The sequence below is a fragment of the Vicugna pacos genome, chromosome 5 (assembly GCF_048564905.1).
Source record: "Vicugna pacos chromosome 5, VicPac4, whole genome shotgun sequence".
In the NCBI taxonomy this organism is placed as follows: domain Eukaryota; kingdom Metazoa; phylum Chordata; class Mammalia; order Artiodactyla; family Camelidae; genus Vicugna; species Vicugna pacos.
In genome coordinates, this window is record NC_132991.1 from 77,001,795 (window position 1) to 77,024,117 (window position 22,323).

The 22,323-nt window shown below is 41.7% G+C and overlaps 1 protein-coding gene across 3 annotated transcripts in view; it reads right to left on the bottom strand.

Moving 5' to 3' along the window:
- Window positions 1–22,323, bottom strand: part of MYO1B (myosin IB) — a 166,943-nt gene that overhangs the window by 74,838 nt on the left and 69,782 nt on the right. For all 3 annotated transcript variants that reach the window (XM_072961578.1, XM_072961577.1, XM_072961579.1), the window contains exons 4-5: window positions 12,608–12,702; window positions 2,282–2,386 (exon numbers count right to left, since the gene is read on the bottom strand). In XM_072961578.1, coding sequence (XP_072817679.1) covers window positions 2,282–2,386; window positions 12,608–12,702 — 200 coding nt within the window. The remainder of the gene's footprint in view (window positions 1–2,281; window positions 2,387–12,607; window positions 12,703–22,323) is intronic.

A 22,323-nucleotide genomic window follows, 5' to 3' on the forward strand; every position in this document is an offset into this window, starting at 1 on the left:
ATAGCCTTATCCTCCATCCACCACCAGCTAAAGCAGCCTTGATAAGGCTGAGTGTTGACCTAGTCATCACGAAGACCATGACATTTTTTGTGTTTTCACAGGCTAGTTCTTTGTGGTGGGTGTGAACATGCAGGGCTGCCAAGTTAACTAATTTGCACAGCCCCAGAGTCCAGCTTGAGATGCTGATACATAAAGGAGAGTTTATTGTGGCTTGAAGGTCAAGGGCAAGTGAAGGAATTGCTTCAAAAAAACTTTATTCAGGGCACCATTTGCAAGCCATAAACCATCTTTTCATCAAACAAGTCTGAGTTGCACATTACTCAACGCAGCTCTAAACACTGAAGTCTTTTATTGTGAACCACAGAATCAAAAACAAGCGTTCCATTATAGAAGACTTGAGACACATGCCTCAATTGTTTTTTTAAGTTGATTGTTCTGAATGTTCATTTACAGTAGCAGCTCCAGTTAAAAAGTAAGCATTCCCATAAAAGATAATACATGCCTACAGTAGACATTTCTTTCATTTCCTGCACCGGGGCCTAGTTTCAAATACCATCGAAAAAAGGACCAGATTCTAATCACAGATGCAAGCTATAGCATTCCAGTGTTCCTCCTTTAGATCACCGCATTCTTCAAATAAACATCTACAGAACAACACATGTACAGCATCCTAACACAAGCAAAAGACACTAAACAGAAAGTCAAATACTGGAATAACAAGATGAAGAAGATACAGCACTTTCCCTACCAGTTAAGGTACTGAAGGAGAAGAAGGATCAATAACAATATGATAGGTGTTTCAGCCTTCGCTTCTCAAAAGTGAAGTATTTTCATGAATCTTGTTCCACTGTCCAGGAGATAAAGATAAATGCTATCTCCTGGTTGTAAAGTGGAAGGAGGGGCTAGGCCTGAGTCACAAAGGTAACGGGCAGGGTTCTGTCCCTCTATACTGGGGGTCCCCTCCCACCCCAAAGCAGCTCTGCTTTAATCCATGTGAAATTTTGACCTTCCATGACTTTGAACAAAGGCGTGAACCAAACTACTCTTCCAGACTGGAGATTCCGATTAGGGGGCAGTCCTGACCCCTCCCCAGGGGACATTTGGCATTGTCTGGGGACATTTTCAATGGTAACAACTAGAGGCAGCGTAGCGACTGGTGCCCAGTGGGCAGAGGCCAGAGACGCAGCTAAACACCCTACAGGACAGCCTCCCGCAGCAAAGACTGATCCAGTTCAAAATATCAACAGCACCAAGACTGAGAAATGCACGCTACCCCAACAACTGCGTTAAATGACAATGAAAGACATGCTTACAATACAAAGCAATGCAGAGGGCTTTCCATCAACAGGGAAAGGCTTTGATTTACTGTTTGCAACATAAGGATGGCTTATACTGATGGTTTATGACAACCTCCATGGCAATAAGACTTATCTCTGGCTTTGTTTTCTGATGATATTATGAACCGAATGTCTGTATCCCTACCAAATGCATATATTAAAGCCCTAACTCCCAATGTAATGGTATTTAAAGGTGGGGCCTTTGAGAGGTAATCAGATGAGGCCATGAGCCAGTTGGCTCCCACCCATCACCCGCCTCCCCCTTCCACACACATGCTCATGGTCACGTGAGCACACAGCTAAATGACAGCTGCCTACATGCCAAGAGGCCTCAGAAGGAAACCTACCAAACCGGCAGGAGATCTCAGACTCTGAGCCTCCACAAGTGTAAGAAAATTAATTTCTGTTGTTTAAGCCAGCCAGTTTATGGTATTTTGTTACGGCAGCCCAAGCTGACAAACACAGCGGCCAACCACAGAAGTTGAGCTCCACAGTCACGTTTAGGCTTTCTGTAACCCTGAAAAAACTGGTCCTCAAACATTTCTCTGGCATAGTCTTGGTTTCCCTGACAACAGAAACAACCAGCCACAGGTATTATCCTGAATGACAGACAGAACAGCACTGCACGTTACACAGCTCTTTTCCACTAAGTTTTCCCAGCCGTCAAGTCAAATGCAAATTATCAGCTGATTATTATTAAGTAACACATAAGTAATTCAACTAAAAATTGAAGGGGAAAAAAGTGATTGCAAGTGGGAGGCTCCCTTTGCATGAGTAGACTCTTCCCTCCTCCAGGCATGCAGAGCCAAGAGCCGCTAACTGGCTGGGCAGGTCTGGACCTGACTCTCCTCCTCCCACCTCCCAGCACACCTGGTACCCAAAGGGCCCTGAAAACTGAACCCACCGTTCAAGTCACACTGATCAATGTACACAGCAAATCCTACCTTCCAGGACTGGGTTGGACTGTAAAAGCTGTTCTTTGACTTGATTCACTTCTGCTCCTTTTCCGCACACAGCTGCTACGTAGGACATAACAAGCTTGCTGGCCTCTGTGGGTGAAAACAAGTCATACTAGTAAGTTAAGCAGAATTTTTTTGTCTTTAATTTTGGGGGAAGAGATTTAGGGGGAGAAGGCCACAGTGTTTCTCAAATGCCTTTTCTCCTGGGAGCAAACAATGTTTTGGATACCTTTTGAAATATTCAGTGCTTTCTGTTCAGACAAGCCAACTAATTCAGGTATCCTAGGAACTGCGCTTAAAGGTTATCACTGGGCTGGATGAGCAAACATAGTCAGCAAACTCTCAGGAGAACTACCTTCCTAAAGCAATCGTTCATGCACAGTCACTACATTATTCACAGACGATTCAAGTCAAAAGGAGCTTGATACCCTGAGTGTCTTTACCAAATGTGTTTTTAAGATTTGAAAGAACTGTGTGTCCTCAAAAATATTTTCTAAATCGAACTGGCCCGCTTACGATCAGATTAAATTAATTACTCTGCAACCTGATTAAAAAAACTAAGAAACTAATCTAAGGATGTGAATACAAGAAATACAGACCTTCCAAGTCACGTCCTGGTTGCTTCCTTAGGCTCTGCTAGTAGAAAGCATGCTGCTAAAAGAACCAGGCCACCTGAGGCACACGAGGGGTTCTCAGCTCACACTGGTAAGGTGGGACAAATTCGGTTTTGCTGGATTTCTCCTTCCCCTATCAGTACGTCTCCTCTCAGCATCTGCTTCCTAAAACCTGATCCTTTTAATAGTGAATCCCAAGGAATGACAATAGATGTTTAGGGGAAATAAAGTCCAAAGCTAAATGAATTTGGGGCCACAGTGAGTTAGAGGACATGAAATAGGTTCCCTTATTAAATGGTTTCTTAGAGGAGCATGGAGAAAAGATCTAGAAAGCAGCATTTCCCAAATTTATTTGCCACAGAATCTGTTTCTCATTGAATATCCTAGTTCTAATGTTCCATAGTCAGGATCTGGGAAATATTCAACTATTAAATGACAACAGAGTGACACAGGAACCCACGTCTAGGCAGTCAGATCTTGCCTTCTTGCAAGACTTTGCCCTGGGGCGACTGTCCAAGGGTAGGAGTACCTTCGCCAGGTTGAGTGGCGGTACCCCTACCTATAGGGGTGAGGCGACACATCTCAGTGCTGCCATTCCTCATGGGGAGACCTGCAGGTGGCTCCCAGCCCCATTTCCCACCACTGAAGAAATAATAAATGAACAACTTGAATGTGACTTTGGGCGCATTGCCTAACATGTGCTTCAAAGCCTATGAACACCACAAAAGCATCGACTAATAAGAGAAGCCACTGAGCACCAAGAATCTACGCAGGTCCCATCAAGTTCTCATGGGAGTACTAGCAAACATGGTGCAGGGGAAGCAAAAGATCTCATGGAGCCCTGAGAACTGTGATGGGAGGGTGGGTATTTCTTCAGTGGTTAAAGTATCCCTCCAGTTTGCTTTCTGGATTATGAAAATGGGTCTAAATAGATCCTGGGGGTCTGCGATGGCTGGTTTCTGCTGTCTGCTTTTAAAGACTGTAACTGAGAACGTCAGTCATTTCATCTTGGCAATATCCTTCCTCCGAAGGGCATCCATGGTCCCGTGACACATCCTCCATTGTTCTCAGGGCATAACTACCTAAAGGCTGGTGAACCGTACGTTCACACTCCTGTTGCTCAATCAGGCCAACCTGGCCTCAATCATGCACAAAGAGTTTATATACTATTAAATTTCACCTGACTTCTAAGTGCTACATTTCCCTCTACCCACCAGTCCAAACTGGAACTCTTCTTCTGTGACTTTGGGATACTCTGTTCCTAGGCTCTCTGGCTTTCAAGTTCAGTTGAGGCTGCCCTCCCAGTTCCTGACATCCTCTGCTGTCTGGTCTCCAAATGTGGGCCAACTCTCCTGAATGGACCATACATTCCACCATACAGTTTGGCCTCTGACACAACTCACCTCCAGGCTTTCTTTCTCGACACCCTGCTCTCTCAGCAGCATTCTCTGCTCCCCATCCTCAACTACCCTCTCACGTGTATTATGTACATTCTTCTTCCTTGACATAAATTCCTGGTCTTTCTACACATTATATTATTAGAAGACTAGAAGCACTTACAGACAAAATAACTGTTCCAAATAATGGAGCACACATGTACACATATATGCACACAAACACAAATATACGCATATTTTAGATGAAAATAAGTTTTCTTTTAGGTAAATTGACAAGAAATATTAAAAGAAGTCCAGGCTATTTTGCTTATTCCAGTGATTATGGACCTAACTGCAGCCAAATCTCAAACTCCAGATACATGGCTATACAAAGTTCTCTGGAAAATCCTGCTCAGGACAGACACCAGGGACAAAGTGGGGGGTGTGCATGTGTGTGTTGTGGTGTGTGTGTGTGTGTAGGGGCAGGGATGGTCAACCAAGAATGAGAACCCTTTGGAGGCTGCTAGAATTGATTTGATCTCTCAGAGACCTTTTAATGGCCTGAACGAAATGGAATCAAATTCTCTCAGGGTCAGATCTGTTTAAAAATGGCACCAGGGGCAGATTTCTTGGAATCTGGATTGGACTTACATCATATGGCTGTTAAATTGTATGTAAACTCACTATACCTACTGAAATATAAAGATAGGCTAACTTAAGATGAAATTAGGAACCATTTTAATTAACTTTAAAATCTATTTAAGTAATTCAAATATAATTTTTAAGCATACTTCAAAGATCCTTATTTCTACGTTGTTAACAAGTTTATTTTTGGAAGCTGGGATTAAGGGTGATTTTCTCCAAACAAAGTCTCATTGTCTAAAAGAGACAACTCTTAGAATTTTTTCTCCTGACATAATACTTGATCTCTAAGTCAAGTAGTTCATGAGACTGTCATTACTTTAGAGAAAAATAAGTAAACCAGCAAGGACAAGTTGCAAGGTCCAACATAGTTTAGAGGACTGTTTTCATTATATTTCATCATGCTGGAAACAGGAAATAATAGTTATCTCATGAGGCCCTCTGCTTCATTTCTTTGGCTCTTCTGTGCCAAAGTCCAAATAATTTGGATCTTTATTCAAATGTTCAGAAATTTACCCAGATCAAAACTTTACATAATAACCTCTATGAATGAAAACTATCATATTTCTGAGGAGAATCAAGAATTAAACTCTCATCCTCCATAGTGCAAAGGCTAGTTTTTGAATCACGTTGACTATCATGGGGACCAACTAAACATGACCTTGGCAAGCACAGCATAAAACCATGAGCATTTTCCAAAGCAGTACTTCTGAGTGACTGAATATATTAATCTAATAATCATACTCTCGATGGCAATGTCTTAAATGCCTGCTCTAAAAATTAAAAGGATTCTATTTAGGACAAAAAGGTATATTCTTCATGGGTACTCAAAATTCTCAGAAGCACTGCCATTCTCATTTGATACAACACTGTTAGATGACTGTAACTCAATAAAAAAAAGTTTAAAAAAAAAAAAAGCACTGCCATTCTCGACATAAGAACCCTGGCATTTAAAACTGGCAAAACACAACGGCATTGCTTAGAACTGATTCTTAGTTCATCATTTTCTCTAACTCATAGAGGAACTTACATATGTAACTTAATGTACTTTCATAACTTACATATGTAAATTTATGTACATATATATATTTGAATGTAACGTGAATCCTAAAATTCATCAAGTTGGACAAACAAAACATAAAGTCTTCAAAATATCTTCTCACTAGGAAATAGTAGAAGACTTACGGTTTAACAGATGTTCTGCACTAATGAACACATGGCCTTTAAGAAAATATTTCTAGATCAAAGTATCTATATCAGAATTCATTTCTACAAAGAATGGAAAGGGGCTATAGATGAGAGTTCATGATTCTGGGGATTTTAAATTCCCGTTAAGGTAAGAATGATAACTAATTTAACTCTGTATTCTCTGGTAACTAGCACCCGGTTGTGAATAATATCTATTATATAATTATGTAATAATATAATTATATAAGTTCATATACGATAATATTAATTATGTAAGAAAGCACTGTGAAAGAGCAAAAGCTGAATGAGAAAGGGGAAGCAATGAAAGGCATTTGCAGCCATGAGGACAAAAGGCTGGGACTCTCATGGGCAGATATCAAAACCTATGCATGTAACCGAGCAGGCTCCATGTGGAGTCAATCACTGTGTCAGGACACAAAGGTATGAACACAAGCAAGGTTTATTTTGAGTTTTTTCCTGAGCTAATAAATTTATCCAAGAGTTAACAAGTATCTATGTGTGCATTCATAGATCATATAAGTCACATATAGATCATGTAAATTATACATCATCTATGTCATATACATTTACACACACACACATACATTTACACACACACACAAATATTGATACATTTACCTACTCCTATACCTCTCTTTCTCCTTAGTTAAGATACCAAGTTTTTCTAGGGACTGAGTTTACACAGGTCTGGTGGTCCTAGAGAGTAAAACTGCCTAAATCAAGGAAGCCATGCTTGTGAACAATGCAACAAGGACTCTGCAACATAGAGGAACACCATTTTTCTAGCAAACCCGAGTCTGCAGCGCTGCAAAATAACCCAGCTGCAGCACATCCAAACTGATCTGACAGGCAGCTGTGAACTGCCCCCATCATGGTACAAAAAGCATGGGTCTTGCCATGAGAAACACAGCCACTGCTCCAAGAGGAGCCATGACTGGTGATGTTTTCATTGAAATACAACTATATATAAGCCGCTTGGCCTCTGAAAGTTGGTCGCAAAGTCTCTGATGATTCAGATAAAGCATGTGGGTCAGGAGAGGCCTTTCTCATCTGAGGAAGAAACAAAACAAAGCTCACTACATTTTGGCCTTGAACTTGCTTAGCTATTCAACTTCAGCGTGGCTATATTCAGCGCTGTAAAAACGCTCATGGATGTTTAGGCTACAGTAAGTCAGTGACATCTCTGTCGCTGACAGAGGCAGAAAACTATCACAGATGTAAAGCAGCACAAGGTCATGCGGGGTTCAGAACCAAAGGTCTTAACGAGCAAGGCAGGCTTCGTAACCCTTCTAGCAGATGGCCGAAGAGCTCCTAGAAACTGATGTAACTGTAAAATGAGAAACCAAATCATTTATAATGCTTTCTTATATCAGGATCAGCTTCTCAGGCCCACAGTTTATTCTGATGTCCTTGGAAAAAGGCGGTTATGACCGTTCCCTCACGTTCTGCCCCCTCCGCCCCCATCAGTGCTTGAATGTTTTTCCACCAACTATTTGTATTCATGGTAGTGAGTTGTGAGCTCATTGCCTAGAAATAGTTGGGCACTTTTATGAGGCATGATGAAATTTTTATTTAGCACAGCAGTAATGAACTAAATAGGACCCCAAAGGACTCAAGGAGTTCACGCCTCTCTCTGAGTGCCCATGTGATCCAGCCCTGCAGTGCAAGAGCGTCTCCAATGTTTAAAACCAACAACATCATCATCTGCCAAGGAAGGGTTTACAACCTCGTTAACTTAATTACGTCTTATAAAATGAGCCCTCTGATGCTACACGGTGGTTCTACACACACTGTTAAGTAAGGACTCTCACTGAAGAGAGATACTGTTTATAAGTATACAGTACATTCTAGGCCCTCAATAAATGTTAGTTTTCTTCTTCATTTATTCACTAACACAAGAATTTTAATAACTACATGTACTCATAAACAATTTTCGTGAATAAGATAATGTAACATCTCAAACATGGCCTGGCATTCCTCTTCCCCACAGAACTGAGATTAAACCCCCTCTTGAAATTCCTCACACACTGTGCTGCAATCTCTGTATTATTTTCCATCATTTCATTTTCCCGAAAGTAATCTCCATGAAACAGAGACAGTAAACAACACACAAAGTCCACGTTTTACTCAAAACTATAGTCTAGTGACAATTAAAACCACATACAATTTGAAACAATCTGTGTACCACTGCTTCCAAAAAGAAAGAAAAGTAGAAAAAGATGGGAATCAACAAGCGAAACACGAAATGTCTTCATGGGGACGAGGAGACAGGAGATGCTGCTGGGATCTATAAACGAAAAGGCAGGACTCAGCAGCTGGCAAAGAGTGTAGTGGAGTGGTTATTTTACAACAGCAGGGGAGGGTACAGCTCAGTGGTAGAGCATGTGCCTAGCATGCATGAGGTCCTGGGTTCAATCCCCAGTACCTATATTAGTTCAATAAATAAACCTAATTACCTATCCACCCACCCCTTAAAAAGATGTTAAAATAGCAGGTCTCAAGAGTAGTGTTCACCTCCCAGCACTAGGAGTTTTAGTGATGATGGACAACTGAAATATCGCGAGATACAGAAAGCACTGGAGCTGGAAAACAAGACAAGCGTTTCAAGTGGCTTCTAGACAGTGCTGCTCAAAGTGTGGTCTGAGGACCAGCACCACTAGAAAGCTGGTTGGCCCATAACTGCTATTTTCCTGGTACTGGTCAGCAACAGACTGGGGGAGAAGGAATCTGGTGCTTCCCGGTGGAAAGCTGAGAAGCGCTGCTCTAGGGTGTCTGGGCACCCTCCTCCAGCCTCCTGCCAGCAGCAGCCCCTGACCCTGTGCGCTGGAAACAGAACTGCCTACCAGAGAAGAAGGCGATGACCCTGTGGAGCAGCTGTCCACTCCTCACAAGGGCAAAGGGCTCCCAGGAAGGACTAAATCCAGGGAAGATGATAGGATTTCAAGCGGTAAGTAGGGCACTGAAATCAACAGGACAAGTTACTGAGTAGAAAAATATCAAGAGAAGAGAAAAATCTAGAAACGAAGAATGAATTCCATGCCACCAGCTTTCCACCAGAAGAATAAGGTGTTTTTGTTTTTCTCAGAAAAGAATGAACACCCACCCTGTGAAGCTGTAACAGCAACTTCCACCGAGTTTTTCAGTCAGGCAGGCACATGAGCCCACCAGGAGGTGGAATTTTGCTCCAGGAGGAAGCAGCATGGTTTATAATCTCTGAGAAGGAGAAGGTCATAAACTAACATGGCTAATTAGTGGCTGTGCTGTCTGCTTGGAACATATGTTCCAGAGGAGACGGAGAACTGGCCAACATCAATCAAACCAGTGACCACAACCCACTTCTGATGACTCACTTAGGAACAAATCAGACTCTCAAAAAATATGTATCTTTTGTCGTGATGAATAATGAGTAAAAACCTAAGAAAATTAACAGGGTTAGGAGTATTTTCATCTCTTCCTCCCTTATGCTTAAATACAAGATGTGCAAAGTCAACAGGCTTGTAGATACAGTCAAAAGGACTGGGGCGGGGGTAGGTGGCACGAGATACACCACCAAGTCCAACGATTACTGTCAAGGGACACAGTTTTTAACTTGGCTTGCTATCATTTTCACTGATCAGCTTGGAAACAAACAAGAAGCTGTACTGAGTCTAAGAACTAAGTTCTATTTCACGAGAAAGAACTGATCAGTGACAGAGGAGCAAAAACTTTCCCCCAAGACACCAATGCCCTCTTAATGTTCTTACTGGAAAGAAAGAGTTCTGAGCAGCCAAAGAGTTCACAAATTTCTGAGCAAATTCAGGTAAGAGCCCATACCCAGAGTTCAAAAGGAGGTGGGAAACTCTATATAAGGATACTGACTGTACACAGTAAAGAGCAAATTTTTTAATGAAAAGTAACATGAGCCACCGTTAGAAGGGGAGGAAAGCATGAAGGGAAGTGCAGAAGAAGGTAGGGCGAGATTAAGCAGAAACTTGTGCAACAGGCCTACTGTGTTTGGTTTCTATTTTTGTGAAAAGGAAATTGCTAAAAAACTTTATATAAAAAAACTCAAGGCAAACAAACATGGAAAAATCAATATACCAAAACTTATGAGATGTAGCAAAAGTAGTTCCATGAGGAAATTTTATAGCTATAAATGCAAACATTAAGAATAAAGAAAGATCTCTGGATGGGGGGAGGGTACAGCTCAGTGGCAGACTGCATGCCTAGCATGCATGAGGTCCTGGGTTCAATCCCTAGTACCTCCACTAAATAAATAAATAAATAAACCTAATTACCCCCCAAACATACAAAAAAGTGTGTGTGTGTGTGTGTGTGTGTGTGTGTGTGTATAATAAACCCTATCTTATACTATTCACAAGAATTAACTCAAAATAGATTAAAGACTTAAATGTAAGACCTGAAACCATAAAACTTCTAGCAGAAAACATGGAGAAAAACTCTTAGACCTTGGTCTGGCAATGATGTTTCGACTACGACACCCAAAACACAAACAATAAAAGCAAAAATAAACAAGCAGAATTACATCAGACTAAAAAGCTTCTGCACAGCAAAAGAAATAATTAACAAAATGGAAAGGCAACCTACTGAATGGGAGATATTATCTGCAAGTAATATAACTGATAAGGGGTTAATATCCAAAACATATAAACAGCTCATACAACTCAACACCAAAAACAAACAAACAAAAAACAAACAACCCTATTAAAAAATGAGCAGAAGACCTGAACAGGCATTTTTCCAAAGAAGACATACAGATGGTCAACAGGCATATGAAAAGATGCTCAGCATTCTTAATCATCAGAGAAATGCAAATCAAAACCACAGTGAGATATCACCTCACAGTTGTCAGAATGGCTAATAGCAAAAAAACACAAGAGACAAGTGTTGGAGTGGATGTGGAGAAAAGGGAACCCTTGTACACTATTGGTGGGAATGTAAATTGGTGCGGCCACTATGGAAAACAGTATGAAGAAGGTTCCTCAGAAAAATCAAAAATAGAACTACCACATGATCCAGCAATATCACTTCCAGATATATATCCAAAGTGAACAAAATTACCATGTTGAAGAGATATCTGCCTGCCCATGTTCACTGCAGCATTATTCACAGCAGTCAAGAAACGGAAACAAAGTGTCTGCCCATGAATGAATAAATAAAGAAAACGTGGAGTGTATATACAATTGAATATTGTTCAGCCAAAAAAAAGAGAAGGAAATCCTGCCATTTGTGACAACATGGATGAACCCTGAGGGCACTATACCAACTGAAATGTCAGAAAGACAAATACTGTATGATCTCACTTACATATGGAATTAAAAAAAATATAGACTCATAGAAACAAAACATAGATTGTTGGTTTGGGGAGGAGAAGGGGGAAATGGAGGTAGTTGAAGGTGGTCCAAAGATACCAGCTTCCAGTTATAAGATGAAGTTCTGGGGATCTAACGCACAGCATGCTGACTACAGTTAACACTGTATTGTAGACTTAAAAGTTGCTAAGTCAGTAGATCCTGAAAGTTCTCACTACACACACAAAGAAAGGTAACTCAAAAAAAAAAAATTTAAATGTGCCAAGAGTATGATCCAGTTTTTAGTTTTAAAAATCATTCTGGTGTCTGTGAGAAAGAATCGTAGGCAGGCATAAGGGGAAAAGGAGAGACCCATTAGACATTGCTACAAACAGAAATTAGCAATGATCAGAGTCCTATCTATAAAACAAGAACGTGTTACAAATGAAAGTTATGAAAATACCATCCTCCTCCTTCATGGACTCATCAGTTCTAATCAGAGAAACCCACTGACACCAGCAGTTCTCACCGGTCCACGTCTGGACTCAGAGAGCACAGCTCTTCTGAACCTTCTCCAGGTAGCTGGGCACCACGTGTAAAGTCACTTTCTCACTCAAGACCATCAGTCAAATTGCTTTTATTAAAAGCACCAGTGGCGGGGGGGGAGGCATGATCCATCCATTTGAGGGTTTGTTTTATGGGGAAGTTGCCAGTCTGTCTGAAATATATATAAAAATCTCAATTCTTTAGACTTGAAGACTTCTCTGGAGTGAAACTCAGCATTTTCCTGGTGTTCTCCCTCACTTTTTAGCAGAGCTGGGCTGTGGTTGTGGCCTCCCAAAACCCAAATAATTTGGCATTCCTTAGGAAAGTGGGGAGGCCGCCCAGACTTCAGTGTCTTGGAAAAAAGGTAAAAGACCTTGAAGTAACCAGGAACTGCACCAGAAAAGCCTAGAATCTAGAAATTGACTCCCACATTGGTTGGAACCCCTCTGATAGGTGCCTGTTTCTTCATGTGAGAGGTGAGTCCTTCCCAGGGGCTGGTCCACCATCCCAGGCACCACCCTTCCTGCACAGGAGCCCTGTGAGCAGCGCACTAATGAGGCCCCACCTGCACCCTCTGCTGTCACCCTTCATTCACCTCCCAGAGGAGACAGTAAGGTTGTCCGGTGGCCTTACCTGTTTTTCCTGCTCCACTTTCCCCAGTAATCAGAATACACTGGTCTTTATCTTGATCTCTTAGGGATCTGTATGCTTCATCTGACAGGGCAAAGCTGCAGGGAATAATGGGGAAAAAGTCCTTAGAATTCAGCTCTTTATTATGTTTTTATCAGATACAACAACAGGCTCTTTAAAAGGCTATTGATATGCTTTAGATAGAAAGCAGAGATACCACATTTTATTTCCTTCAAATTCTTAGAGTAAACAAATAAAGCCATCCATTTTTGTGGCTCGGGTTACCTTCTCCTATGCATTTTCTATTAACTAAAATGGTACTGATGTGCTGGACTTGTTTTGTATTTATGGCTTTTTTTTTTTTTAAGTCTAGGCAATTCAGAGAACCAAGGAAAACATTTACAGTACATGTCCACAACTGGATAAAGCTGAGATTTTCAGGACAAGACACTGGAGTTGCAAAACAATGAGAAAAAACAATTCAAACATTAGAAAAATGCTATCAAATACCAAATAGCTGATATTTTATTTACCAGGCTAGATACAGAGCTATTGCCTTCACAACTAATGACGGGAACTGTAAAGTGGTGCAACAGGTCTGCCGTGGTTCCCGTCCAGTCCCCCTATCCAGCATGGCCCCGCAGCCCTTATGTTGACCTTCCCCTCCTCAACGTTCACTGACCAGGTAAATTTCGCTCCCTCTAGGTAACTGAAAAATACTTTTGACAATATGATGCTGTACTTAAAATAGGGAAAGCGCCTCATTTAATTCATTTATTAACAAGTACTTATTGAGTCCACCCTATGTGAAGAACTAGGAATCTAAAGATATGTGCTAGCAATGTAAAGATAATTAAGACTCAATCCCTTTTCCCCCGAGTTCTCAGCCAAAAGTAGGGGCGACAGATACAAACAGAAGGCAGTTAAATGCGATGATAAAGTGCAGAACAAACCAGAGACCACACCTCAAGGGGGCATGGGAAGCGGTGGGAGCAATTTAAGAGGTGGAAACAACAGTCCCAAAGAATTCATTAGCCAGACAAAGGGTTTTTAGGCAAAAACAAAGGCTAAAATAACCTAGGGGCGGGGTGGGGGTAGGAGCAGTGGCTGAAACGCAAAGCAGGAGGAACAGACAGTGGAGTGATGTGCTGGGGGCGGGGAGGCTCCAAATCAGAACAGAGGTGACAGGGAGCCGCAGAGTGGGCTGGAAGCAGGGCAGTGGCAGAAATGGACAGTAGTCAGAGCTAAAACAGCAACATTTACCAGGTACCAGAGGGGTCCCCAGGCCCTCAATAGAGTAATTTTATGTCTCACAACAGAACCACTAAGAATAAATCATTACTAATCCCACTTTAGATGATAAGGCTGCGGCTCAAAGTGAAGACAGGGCTTCACTTCGCCAAGGTCACACCAGCAGTGTGATGCAGTGGAGCCAGAACTGACTCCAGCTCTTGACCCGGGGACACCCTGGGACACCCTGGGTCACCCTGCCTCTGCCTTCCCGACGGATCACAGGGCCACAAGAGTGCCTGTGAGAGAGACCAGCCTGGAGGAAGGAGCCTGATGAAGGGCTGGGGTGCAGGAAGGGTGTCAATGCAGCCGCCCAGACCGCAGCCAGACTTCCAACCAAGGACCTGGGCTTTTCTTCAGAAAGTGTGTGGAGCCATTAATACTGACAGTTTACCGGGCGCTTTCAAAGTGCCAGGAGCTGAATGAAGTGTTCTCATATTCGTAATCAGATTTCATCCCCACAACAGCTCTGTGACGTGAATGCTATTAGCATCCTTAAAGAAAAAGGACCCAATGAGACTGAGAGGTGACAGGACATGTCCAAGATCCCTGTCCCAGGACTGTCCCGGGACAGTCAAAGCCTGAACCCAGAAACCCCTTGTAACCCATTCTTCCCCCTCTTACCCACTCTCCTGCGATCAACTGTGATCTGATCCTCTGCCTGAACTACCGAGGCCCCACAAGAGGGTCAACCACGAGCCTTATTTGTAACTGTCACATCAATAGATCCACATCTTGCACATAAGTGTGCTCTAGAAGCACTTGTCGATGAACATATAAATAATAGAAAAGGAAAGAGGACATCATAGAAATATCTGCACAGGGAACTTTTTCAAGGAACAGGTTGCTTCAGCTTGTTTCTGGGAACAGTGTACACTGATTTCTTTCTGTCCAGCACGTCTTCCTCACCCTCAAGTCCCTTTCAGCTATTCCCTAGATAACCAGTGCCTTCCTCACCGGCCAGGGTCGCTCAGGGGCCTCATCCTTCTCAGGGATTCTCCGATTCCCCAAGGAGGATGCAAGCATCCCCCTCTGTACCACCACAGCCCGGGACAGTGTTAAACAGTGGATACGGAGGCAGGAGGCATCAAGGATGGATGGGATTTCCTGGGCCCCAGACCCACAACTTACCACCTACATGACCTCAAGCAAAGTCATTCCCCTCCAGGCTGAACTTTGATTTCTTTGGGTACAAAATAAAAAATGTAGCCACACACTTTAGCTCAGAGGATTAAATAAAACTATGAAAGCATGAGGGATGGTATAGCTCAAGTGGTAGAGTGCACGCCTAGCACACACAAGGTCCCCAGTACCTGCGTTAAAAAATAAGTAAACCTAATTAGCTCCCCATTACCAAAAATAAAAATAAAGTGATGTTATTAAAAAAAAAAACTATGAAAGCAGCTGAAAAGTAATCAAGTCCTGGATAAATGTCCGATGTCTTTCTGTATTATAATTGGTTATGCAAACTTCTTATCCCTTATCAGGGCACAGCCTTTCTATGGAATTAACCTTAGTGCATCCCACAGAGCTATAAGCAAAGACACCAACCATATCAAAATATGAACGAATGAATGAGTGGATCCTCTCCAAGTCCCTGACAAAGTCCCTACTGGACTGAGCTCCGTGAAGAGTGGTAAACAGGAAATTCATGTCTTCTATGACCTTCACACAGGGAAGGAAAGCTTTACTTGGATTTCTTATTAACCTTGCTCCCTCCCATCCTCCCACCTTCAGACAATAGCTCAGCGATGCCACCATCATTTTCACCATTGGCAAGAAAGGCAGGAGAGCATGTTACAGCAAACACAACTGAACTTCTCCAAGCATACATATTCGCCATCCTCTTCATGGGTCAACACACACCTTTTCCTCTGCTCCCAGGACTGCAAGTTAGCTTTCCCTGTTATCCTAGTGCCGGGTCTCAAATGATGCAAAATTACTTCTCACATGAATCACCACGTCTGACTAACTGTGCGTGCGTGTGTACATGCGTGCACGCACACACACACACGAGAGCTTCAGAAGATCGCCAGGTGACCCTGCCATAGGTTTATTTCAAATCAAAACACCTAGTGAGCACTTTTCTTCCGTCTACCTAGACAGCAATGCATAACTAACGGCCCCTGACTCTGGGCTTGATTCAATCCCATGGGGAGGATATTTTAATTGAAGATAAAGGCTAAATGAGATAGTTATTTTGTCAGGACTCCAGAGAGCCACTGATTGCAAACTGCAGTGAAAATTTACCAATTAAGGTGCTTCGGCCCTGGGTCAGTTGGCTTGGGCTTGGACCACGGGCACACCCACGTCAAGCAGAGCTTAGATGTCATCATACTTATTCATAAACACAGATCTTGACTTCACTTTGGGGGAAGAAAAAAGGACAAAAGGGAGGCCCTGGAGAACACAAGCTCCCCTGCCAGCCATGTTCTCTTTCTCTCTGGCAGCATTAGCACGTAGTCATCACCCAGGCCAACATTTATAACCAAACTGAAACCACATGCCCGTCTTCCCAACCACCCTATAATTAAGGAAGCTAAATAAATCTTTAGAGAAGTTTTTACTTAAAAACACTTGTGACCCATATGCTTCGCATTATTTTGTGAGCATGTCAGCACTGTCACTTACCACACACAAGAACGGGCAGTTCATTACAGGACAGTGACGACAACGCAAGGGGTGAGCGTGGCTCTCACCCCACCACATCAAGGGCGCGGGTCCATCCACTGCTGTCCTCTGGTTGAGCTCCAAGAATAGAGACTGCCTGCCATTTGAATGCAAGTCCCCCAGCTGCACTTCCAGATCAGCGAGCCATCTGTGCGCTGAGAGCCATCTTTCCCCGATACCAAGCATTCTGACTGCACGTTTGCAAACAGCTGTATCTATCTATTGCTTTTAGTTTTTGGAAGTTTGCTTTGGGGCTCATCTGTTATTTTCTGTCAGAGCGGAAGATTGGGTGGCATGTTCAAAATGATCTAGCCCGTATTTGTTCCTTCTCCACCCTTATTTCTGCTCAGCGTGTCACTACCCACAGCGGTTCTGCTTTTGTGGGCATCAAGGGTGATGGTGGGGCTTCGTCTCCCAAAACTCCATGCTCTCTACCCTGCTGTTTCCTAAGTTTATTTCACCTACAGCGCGAAGCAAAAAAGACAACGTGACACCCAAAACATCACGCACCACCACCTAAAGCTTGGGTTCATCCAGCAGAGCCCTGCTCTTCAGTCTCGCTGGCTCTCCCCTAATGAGGTAGGTGCTCCAGGCATCGCTCTCTGAAGCGGTCTAATCCCGTCTGAGGATTTCCAGTTTGTCATCTCCGTTAGCCAAAGTGCTTAATACAACGGATTTGGTCTCAGGAAACTTTCCTGAACTTAGATTATGACTGCCACCTTTTCGTTTCTGCCCTTTTTTTGAAAAGCTCTCAAAATGGTATTCCCTTTCACTCCATTCTGAATCCCAGAATACTTTCAAATCACACTAGGGAAATTCTGCTTCTGAATTTAACCCTCTCAAAAATAGCTCCGTCTCCAAATTCACATCCACATTGAGATCCACAAATCTTAATTATTTCTTTCTCGTCTAGCTCTGGTCCAGTCCTAAAAACTTTGTGTGTTTTAATTAAGCAACAAAATAATAAGAGTTAAAAAAAAATCCTAACTTCTAAGTGTTCCACCAATTTCTAGCTTCATTCTGAACCTGATTAAGGGCTTAAGCAGTCCACAACTAGGACATGGAAGAGAAGGAAAAGGAGGAAGGGAATTATGCGCTGTGTGTTTTGCACAGTAATCCTGAGGTCTGTTTATCTGTTTATTTGCTTGTTTGTTTTTAAGGAGAGTCACAATGCTGGCCTTACTTGGGAAATACTGTTACCGATATCTGTCTATAATTGTCTCATATTCTTAACTCAGAAACGTTCACTCGATTGAAAAATATCACCCTGTTACATTAGTGCCACGCCCTTCCTATCGCATCTTAAGGGGAAATTAAGTTTTTATACTTATTTGTGACAAGTAACTATAGCTTTTTATCTTGGAACGCTCTAAGTGCACTCTCGTCCTATGCCAGCGCAGGCACACGTCGTTTTAATATGCTCCACTTCATTGCACTTCACAGATACTATGTTTTTACAAACTAAAGGTTTCTAGCAACCTTGCATCGAAAATGTCTATCAGCACCATTTTTCCAACAGCATTTGCTCACTTTCATATCCCTGTCACATTTTGTAATTCAAACTTTTTCATTATTATTATATTTGTTATGGTGATCTGTGACCTGTGATCTTTGACGTTAGTACTATGTCTTTTTTGTTTTGTATTTTTAAGTTAATGTATGTATATTACTTACCTAAAGACATAATGTTATTGCATACTTTACAGACTACCATATAGTGTAAACATATTTTTTATATGCACAAGGAAACCAGAAAACTCACACGACTCACTTTATTGAGATATTTGCTTTATTGCAGTGGTCTGGAACCAAACCTACAATATCTCTGAGGTGTGCTTCTAGACCCATGGTAAATTAACATATTTACTACAATACAGTTATCCTCACATAACCACAACAATGGTAAGCATTCCCAACTACCCAAGCCTCAGAGTAAGAGAAGACCTAAATGGTTGCAAGATTTCTGTATTTTACTTAAAGTGGTACTGTTAACTCTATACAGATCTTGAAAACTTAAGGTTGTCTGTTATACCGTGGACAAACACAAAATAATAACACAAAGAGCTACAAAATAACAAAGTAATTAAGATGGAATTTTTTAAAAGGTTTTTCAAATTATCCAAAAGAAGGCAAGAAAAGAACAAAAACAGAGGGAATAAACAGAAAGTAAATTATTAAATGGTGAACCTAAGTTCAACCATATTAATAATCACACTAAATACTAATGGACAAAATACTCCAATTAAAAGGCAGAGTATGTTAAAATGGATATAAAAGCAAAACTCAATTACATGAGTCATATTTAAAATATGAGACACAGATAGGCCAAAAGGAAGTCAGATGGGAAAAGATATACCATGCCAAAACAACTAGTCCAAAAAAAGAAAAGTGCATTGTACTTTTCACCTTATACATCTAAACTCAAAGAGGTCCCTAGTTGCCATCTCAATTAAAAGGATGCTAAGCCATGGTATGACATAAAGCAAAGTACCAATGAAACTTAATTATCCTTAAAAACTAGTTACAAGCTTTTTTCTAATAGCTTCTAATAGTTTCTCAATACTTACTAACTTCGTATACATTCTTATGTTCTAAACATAATTAGTTACATTGCTTTCTTTAGGCAACATAATTGGAAAAGAAGGCTTGTTTCTATTAAGTACAAAACAGGAATAATCTCATCTGGGATGAATCGTTTTAAGATGACATCTGTTCTGAAGTGACAACAGTTAAGGCATCAAATAAAGCTCAGAAGTCATAAGCTTCAAAATAAGACATGACAAATAGGCACCAAAAGTTTCTTTTTTTTCTAGAATTACACTGGCTTTCAAAAAAGAGACTCCACAGTATTTTTGCAAAACTTCATATATTGCCTGAGTCAACCTCAATGTACACCAAGTCTCTCTCTCTTTTTTTCTTAATGGGTCACTCAAAAAGACTTTGACAGTCAAATGTAACCACTCTAGGGACAAAGCCACAGCACTTGAATGGTCTGTGTGTATGAAAGCGGTTCACATGTGTAGAAATGTTTTAAGGAATAAGAGAAATCCCTGTGTAATTAGACAAGGAATTCTTCTACCTCAGTATTAGAATTTATAAACAAAGCTCTTTATTTCACAAGTTCTCATGCTAGTTATGGGATACAATCCAAAACAAACAGCAAAGAGCACTTCAGGGGTAACCTTCTTTCAAGATTTCAGAAATTGTATCTACAGTTCTCCTGTGATGAAGAAGCTCTGGTGACATAGTCATCATAATGGAGCTCTTCAAATCTACCCAGTCTAGGATCAGCCAGCTGAATGTCACTGGACAAAGCAAACACCTTCCTTTTTCCTGGAGACTGATGTGAAGGTGGACTGGGCCAAAGGGTGACTCTTTCCCAAAGGTGGGTTACAAAAGCCAGGTATTGAAGCCATGCATTAGGATGTAGATAAGAAGTTTCAAAAGACTAACTTATGCCAGGAAGGAAAAGGACTGGACTTAAGACTTGAAGGCAGTGAGGAGGAAACATCTGCCTTCGGGGCCTGGAAGCTGCTCTTTGGAATTTAGCAATTCCCTGCGCTGCTGAGGACTTCCTTCTGAAAATGGTGCCCTGAGCATGAGAGGCCACGGGAAGAGACCTCCACAGGCCAGCATCCTGCCTTGGGCTTGGCAAGCAGTCACAAGTAATTATCACTCTCTGAGGCTGCAGAGGCCTTATCTCACAAGTTAATGAAGTGTGTGGATGGTTTCTCCTGTCTTCAATCAGTCCCCTAATAACTAAAATGGAACAGTATGTGGAGGCTGGAGCAGAGCATCCGCAAGGATGGAGGCTGAGCTGAGAGGCATGACCTCCCTCACTGTGAGGGTGCGAGAACGAAGATTAAGAGAATCTGTCCTTGAACAGCAAAGACAGGAAGTCCCCCCAAAAGGCCGCGTGGGAGAAGGTAAGAAACACATCAGTCATCTCCTTCAAACATTTTCAAAAAGGGAAAAAATGACTCTTACGGAGAAAGGTGTGTCACAGAAAGCTGCAAAAATCTGAACCCCAAGGCGCGTGCAAGGACAGAGGCTGGGAGGAACAGAAGAACAAGGAGGAAATTATGTTATTTCCCTTCTCCAGAAATTAACAAAACACACCTGATCTGGGGGAAAAAACAAATAGACAACTGGGCTCTTAACTCAAATTCAATAAGCCCTCAGTGTATTTTTAGCAGTTCTTTTAACAAAAGAATATTAACAATCATCTTTTATTACCCAGTGCTCATAAAAGTAACTTCACAGTTACTATCTACAGAATAGCCTTTCCTGCTCGAGGTAAATACAATTTAAACAAATTCCCAAGACAACTGTTTCTAAGCTTTTTGGCAAAATTGCTTATTTCAACCAATTTCATAATCAGTTTTTATGACTTTATTATAGGCAACTCAATCCTGGGAGGAAAAAAAAAAACTATCCCAAGAGAAGTTATTCCAAAGACCATCTTAACTGTCCTCAGGACTTGATGTTTTATTCATTAAAGTAAATAGAAAGATTTCAAGTCTTCAAAATGCTAAATGATTTTCCGATAGACGTTTCTTACTGATTTAAAGCCTAAAACTGTGCCACTTCGAATGCTACTTTGTGTGTCTTTGTGTAGCGTTGAAACACACATTCCTATCTAAGGTGTTTCACGCCACATCCCGAACAGTTAAGACTATGCAGTAAAGTGAATCTTTCGTGTTTACAACATTCATATGTCAAGCACTCTGCGTCATCCATAGCCCCCTAGGAGAGCTCCCCAGAGCCTGCAGGTACACAGGATGCAACACCATGAGATGGAGTTCCAGCGACCCCCTAGTGAGAGAGACACAGGGACACTCGTCCACGACAGAGTGCTGTGCTGGGGACCTTGCACGGCATGACGTGCTGAAAAAGTGCTGAGAAACCTGGCTGTGGTTACCAAGGGAGGCACTGGGTGGGGATGGTATCCGACTGGGAATCCCAAGTACACAATGCTTTGGTTTATTTAAAAAAACAAAAATGCACCAAGAGCGAGTGGACAGTAGTGAAAGCTATCAACTTCTTGAACTCTGGGCTGTGCTTCCAGCCTTGCAGAGCTGTGCAGAGGTTGCCTCCTGTACACTGCCTGCAACGGAGCAAGCGCTGAAGGAAAGACTGAAAGGCCACATGGGACTAAGTGTGCATGTTACAGAATCAAGGTCACACATCTATCCACATTTGGAGAGCAAGATCTACCACCATTTCCTAGAGGGGATGCAAAATTGAATGAAATCAACAAATATTAATAAGATGTCTGATTATAAACAGACACACACAGAGACCACTGTGTATATACAACGGAATGCCTGGATTTATATATATTACTGAGCAGAAAGGAAAATGAATTGGCAAAAAAAAATAAAATGAGACTTCCTGACAGTAGTTAAATTCAAATCATGATATTGTAAGGAAAGAAACATTTTGGAAATCATTTTAAGAGAATTTAGTACTCATTAATTCAATCAACATCCCACGTGCCAGGGAGAGTGTCAGGCAGAGGAATACCAAATGATATCATCCCCACCCTTAGGTGCTCAGCTTAGAGAAATCATGTACTATCTAACTAGGTAATAATTTAGTCATCTGAGGACAGGTCATTTGGTCTATGTGACTTACTTAAAAGACAACAACAACAATTTTTCCCTAAAGCATGAGGGACACTGGTACCAGAAAAAAAATTTTTTCAAATTAAAATTTTGCTTGACTTCTTCCTCCAGGTACCCAATACCTTCCAAATC